The 6,000-nt window shown below is 52.0% G+C and overlaps 1 protein-coding gene across 1 annotated transcript in view; it reads left to right on the top strand.

The window, feature by feature from the left end:
- Positions 1 to 5,403: 5,403 nt before the first annotated feature.
- The window catches only part of LOC106612141 (actin-binding LIM protein 3), a 125,310-nt gene continuing 124,713 nt past the window's right edge, over positions 5,404 to 6,000 (top strand). Inside the window, exon 1 of the mRNA XM_082956066.1 lies at positions 5,404 to 5,895. Coding sequence (XP_082812192.1) covers positions 5,883 to 5,895 — 13 coding nt within the window. The 5' untranslated portion in view covers positions 5,404 to 5,882. The remainder of the gene's footprint in view (positions 5,896 to 6,000) is intronic.

The following is a 6,000-nucleotide window of genomic DNA, read 5'->3' as shown; positions in this document are numbered from 1 at the left end:
TGATAACCGGAGGTTAAACTGACCGAGACCCCCAGCCGCTCCATAAACGCCTTCCAGACCCTGGATGTGAACTGGGAACCCCGATCAGAGACAATATCCTCCGGCGGAGACCGGGCAAGGGGAGGAGACGGCAGGACTTAGAAAACCGATCCACAACCACCAGAATCGCAGTGTTCCCCTGAGAGGGGGGAAGGTCTGTCAGGAAGTCGATAGACAGGTGCGACCATGGCCGTTGCGGAACGGGGAGGGGCTGTAACTTCCCTCTCGGTAAATGCCTAGGAGCCTTACTCTGGTCACACACCGAACAGGAAGAGACATATGACATCACATCCTTAGCCAAGGTGGGCCACCAATACTTCCCCCTTAGACTCCGCACTGTCCTCTCTACACCAGGATGACCCGCCGCAGGTAGCGTGTGCGCCCACCGAATCAACCATTCGCGAACATCGAGCGGCACATACATGCGCCCCACGGGCACCTGCGCAGGCGCAGGTTCCAACACCAGTGCCCGCTCGATGTCCGCGTCCACCTCCCACACCACTGGTGCCACCAGCCTAGACGCTGGAATGATGGGAGTTGGATCGATGGGGCGGTCATCCGTGTCATACAGACGGGACAGCGCGTCGGCTTTAATATTAAGGGATCCCGGTCTATATGAGATGGTAAACCTAAACCGGGCGAAGAACATGGCCCACCTTGCCTGACGTGGATTCAGTCTCCTCGGATGCCCGGATGTACTCCAGGTTTCGGTGGTCGGTCCAGATGAGAAAGGGGTGCTTAGCCCCCTCAAGCCAGTGTCGCCACACCCTCAAGGCTTTGACTACCGCTAGCAACTCCCTGTCCCCCACATCGTAGTTACGCTCCGCCGAACTGAGCTTCCCTGAGAAGAAAGCGTAGGGGAGGAGTTTCGGTGGCGCACCCGAGCGCTGTGATAGCACGGCACCCACCCCAGCCTCGGATGCGTCCACCTCTACTACGAACGCTAAAGACGGGTCCGGGTGCGCCAACACGGGCGCGTCGGTGAACAGTGTCTTCAACTTCTTGAAGGCTCCGTCCGCCTCCGTCGACCATCTCAAACGCGCCAGCCCCCCTTCAGCAGTGAGGTAATGGGAGCCACTACCTGGCCAAACCTCCGGATAAACCTCCGGTAGTAGTTGGCAAAGCCCAAGAACCGCTGCACTTCCTTCACCGTGGTTGGAGTCGGCCAATTACGCACGGCCTTAACGCGGTCACACTCCATCACCACCCCCGTGGTGGAAATGCGATAACCCAGAAAGGAGACGGCTCGTTTGAAAAACTCACACTTCTCAGCCTTAACGTATAGGTCATGCTCCAGCAGTCTACCAAGCACCTTGCGCACCAGGGACACATGCGCAGAGCGGGTGGCGGAATATATCAGAATGTCATCGATATAGACAATCACGCCCTGCCCGTGCAGGTCCCTGAGAATCTCGTCAACAAAGGATTGAAAGACGGCTGGAGCATTTTTCAACCCATACGGCATGACGAGGTACTCATAATGGCCTGATGTGGTACTAAAGGCGGTTTTCCACTCATCTCCCTTCTTGATACGCACCAGGTTATACGCGCTCCTGAGATCCAATTTTGTGAAGAACTGTGCTCCGTGAAATGATTCCACCGCCGTAGCGATAAGAGGTAGTGGGTAACTAAACCCCACCGTGATCGCATTTAGACCTCTATAATCAATGCACGGACGCAGACCTCTCTCCTTTTTCTTCACAAAAAAGAAACTCGAGGAAGCGGGTGAGATGGAGGGCCGAATGTACCCCTGTCCCAAGGATTCCGTGACGTATGTCTCCATAGCCGCCGTCTCCTCTTGTGACAAGGGGTACACGTGACTCCTGGGAAGCGCAGCGTTAACCTGGAGATCTATCACACAATCCCCTTGTCGATGAGGTGGTAATTTAGTCGCTCTCTTTTTACAAAAAGCGATCGCCAAATCGGCGTATTCAGGGGGAATGCGCACGGTGGACACCTGGTCTGGACTCTCCACCGACGTGGCACCTATGGAAACTCCTAGACACCTCCCTGAACACTCCTCCGACCACCCCTGGAGAACCCCCTGTTTCCATGAATTGAGGGGATTGTGACCAGCCAGCCAGGGGACCCCCAGCACCACTGGAAACGCAGGTGAATCAATAAGAAAAAAGTTAATGCTTTCCTTATGATTCCCCAGCGTTACCATGTCCAGCGGCACCGTAGACTCCCTGACTAGCCCTGACCCTAATGGTCGGCTATCTAAGGAGTGCACGGGGAAGGGGGAATCTATCGGCACCCGTGGAATGCCCAGCTTAATGGCAAGTCCACGGTCCATAAAGTTTAGAAAATGAAAAAATTTAGAAAATGAAACAGGCAAAAACACATGACCAACAGGGGGTTCTGGGCGAATCTGGTGCTGACTCACCTGAGGTGACCGAGAAGTGTTCTGCCTGCCTTCTCGACTCCCAGACTGGCTCCTCCAGCACCGGTCGGCCGTGTGTCCTCTCCGACCACAGCTGGTGCAGGAGGAGCCACCTCCTCCGGTGCCCCTTGGCACGGCACCCCCTACCTCCATAGGGGTAGGGGCGGGGGTGCACGGGGGTGGAACGGGCAGGACCCTCTCCGAACGCCCCGCGGGCAGCCAGCAAATTGTCCAACCGTATGGACATATCAATGAGTTCGTCCAGGGATAGATTGGTGTCCCTACAGGCCAGCTCCCTGCGGACGTCCGCCCGGAGACTACACCGGTAGTGGTCTATGAGGGCCCTGTCATTCCACCCCGCTCCAGCAGCCAAGGTCCTAAACTCCAGCGCGAAGTCTTGAGCGCTCCTCGTCTCCTGCCTGAGGTGGAACAGCCGTTCACCCGCCGCTCTACCTTCGGGGGGGGGGGGGGTCGAAAACAGTGAACTCTGGGTAGTGGTCCCTCGCCGAATCTGGAGCGTTCCAGACCGCATTAGCCCACTGCAGAGCTCGGCCCGTCAGGCAGGAAACGAGGGCACTCACGCTCTCCTCTCCTGTAGGAGCAGGTCTGACGGTGGCCAGGTACAACTCTAACTGGAGAAGAAACCCCTTGCACCCAGCCGCCGTCCCATCGTACTCCCTCGGGAGTGCCAGGCGAAGCGCGCCAGAGCCAGACGTCGTAGGAGGAGGAGATGGTTGTATCGGGGGGGGTGTAGGTGGAGAGAGGATACCACTCCTCTCCCATCGGTCCATCCTCTCCATCATCTGGTCCATGGCGGATCCGATGCGATGCAGGACCGATGTATTATGCTGGACACGTTCCTCCATTGAGGGTAGTGGAGTGCCCGCTGCTCCCGCTGATTCCATGCTCCTTCTGGTGCGGGATTCTGTAACGTCTTGTCTGTAGTGTGGCGGAAAGAAGCGCAGGAAGCAGCGAACACTGTGTGGTAATTTTAATAAAACCACCTGTACAAAATAAAAGGTCTCCCAACAACAGGGAAAAATACAATTGACAAGCACAGTCGAACAAACGCAGTCGACACACAGAAAAACAATCCCGCACAATAGGGTGCGGGCCAGCTGAACTAAATAGCCCTCTTAATTGCCTAACTCAGGGCAGGTGAGAAAACATAAAAAAAGGGAAAAACAAAAAGGGAATCGGTGGTAGCTAATAGGCCGGTGACGACGACCGCCGAGCACCACCCGAGCAGGAGGGGGCGCCACCGTCGGTAGGAATCGTGACACTACTGGATGTGACTTGTTCCATTTCTCTAACCACTGTACACACGTTATGTTTTCAGTTTGTGACTGTGTGATATGGAGGTTATACAAAAGTTTATTTTGGCATTTATACAGAAGAACTTTTAGAAACAATAGCAGCTATGTTGAAACTGCCATTTTGATCTGAGCCTTGCTGTTGGAAAACAACTACAGTGTCAGACTTTCGGCTGTTGCAGATCCACCTCCCCGGACTTCACTCGCCAACCTTCGTCTACAGTCAGCTTAGTTAGGCTTACCGCTCGAACACACCGTTGAGTCTTCACATAGGAATGAATGGTGTCACGTGATTAATGGCTTTGTCCATTCATATATACAGTCATTGCTTGCTAGCTTAGCTAACCAAACCATCAGTTCTCTTAGCTTGCTATTATGAAAATCGAATTCAACAATGTCAATAATGTTTTGAATTCAACGTTTGCTTTCAAAAGCAGCTCTAACGTAGAACACGTAAGAATGAACGTTATAGCCGTTGGTTATTGCTGTGCATTACAGAGGAATAATGCACACTCTAGAATGCCTTTCAAGCCAATCAGAATCGAGTATTCAACTATGCCATGGTATAAGATTGTATTATAATGCATTATATTAGTCTGCCGGTAAGTAAAGTGTTACCCATTGCCATTACAACAGCAGTGTGTTGTTATGTTGTGATGTGTTACGTTGATGGAGTATTGTGTCCACTCTGTCAAAGTCACACTCAGGTCAGCACACTGTATCCCTTGTCTGGTGCATTCCACTCCTAAACCCTACAATCCCAACCTTTTGTCCAGGCACACAGTCTAACGACCCCCTGACACACACACACACACACACACACACACACACACACACACACACACACACACACACACACACACACACACACACACACACCACACACACACACACAAAGCGTTGATCATAATATTCTGAGATATTTAGTGGGCTTCACTATATGCCTAACTGTCCTTACTGGTAAACTAGCCCACGGGGCTTGAATAGACATGGACAAGTTTGGGTAAAGAACGGTTTTGTTAAGTCTTCTGATGGACGGCTGGCTTACCTGCTGCCAATAGCCTACGTTATGTTTTGATCCAGGGCTGTCTCTCCCTTTACCCAGGAGTTACAACGAGGTACAGTGGGCTCCCAAATCAAATCCTGCTCAGGGCCCCCACATAGCTTAACTTGTTTTGATCGGTCAGCATCAGTAGTCTCGTATCATCTCTTCCCACGTGGCTCCAAGCAGCAGGTTCAAATGAGCACTAATGTCCGACAGGTGGCGACAATGTCATGAGGAGCGCAGCCCTGGCAGCGCCATTCAATCTCTGTACAAGCATGAATAGCTACTGATTGATATCAATGGTTCCATACCTGTATATATGAACCTCATCCTTTGTGTGTATTATAGACATCCAATTGATGAGAATCTCATTCACAACTCTCACTTTATCTTATGAGCATAAAGTGAAAGTCTGAAACTATGATTTCAGAGTAGCTTCCCCAAACACTGTTTGCGATATAAAGCTGCAATTAATATATTAGTGTGCACTAGAATATACTTCCAGAAGAGGGCGGTGTCATCCCTGTTAATCATCCGCAGAGTTTAAATCCCATGCCGCCGGTGCGCCTGTTCTCCCCTCATCTCCCTTGAGAAAACGCGCTCATCGTTGGCTCCCTGGTTCGCTCGCGTGCCACACCGAACCCGCGCGCTCTGCTCCGGTGACGTCGCTCCAGAGGGATGGGAGCTTGACGTTGGAGCGCGAGCGCTTTTCACATACCAACTGGGAGAGAGGAGAGCGAGCGCACGGCAGTCCCAACCATGGTCAGCGCTTTGAGAGAACACTGTGGAATCAACCGGGACTGACAACATCAAAAACATGGAATGCGACTGAGCAACATTGTATCTTTCCAGGCTGCCTGAAGTTATTTTTCTCATCGACCATTGAAGAAGAGGAGGAGGGTTGTCATTTACGAATTGGATTCCAGAGCACCCTCTCTCATCCTCTCTTCCTGTCGCTCTTTCTCTCTGTCTTTCTTCGGGTCTCCATATCTTCGCATTGAAAAGTCACAGAGTGGAAAGGATATTTCGGTTTATTGGAATTATAGCTGCTCTGGAAATCATTTTCTGGGAACATCGTCTTGGATGAGAACCTGTGAGCATCATGAGTACCAGGGGTGAGTCAGTCCATTCCTGTGCGCCTCTCTTCTCTATGTTACTGTGAAGCTTTCTTCTCTTCTCTAGGATACTGTGAAGCTTTCTTCTCTAGGTTACTGTGAAGC

The sequence above is a fragment of the Salmo salar genome, chromosome 09, assembly GCF_965601325.2.
Source record: "Salmo salar chromosome 09, fSalSal1, whole genome shotgun sequence".
In the NCBI taxonomy this organism is placed as follows: Eukaryota; Metazoa; Chordata; class Actinopteri; order Salmoniformes; family Salmonidae; genus Salmo; species Salmo salar.
This window is presented reverse-complemented; position numbering and strand designations above follow the sequence as displayed.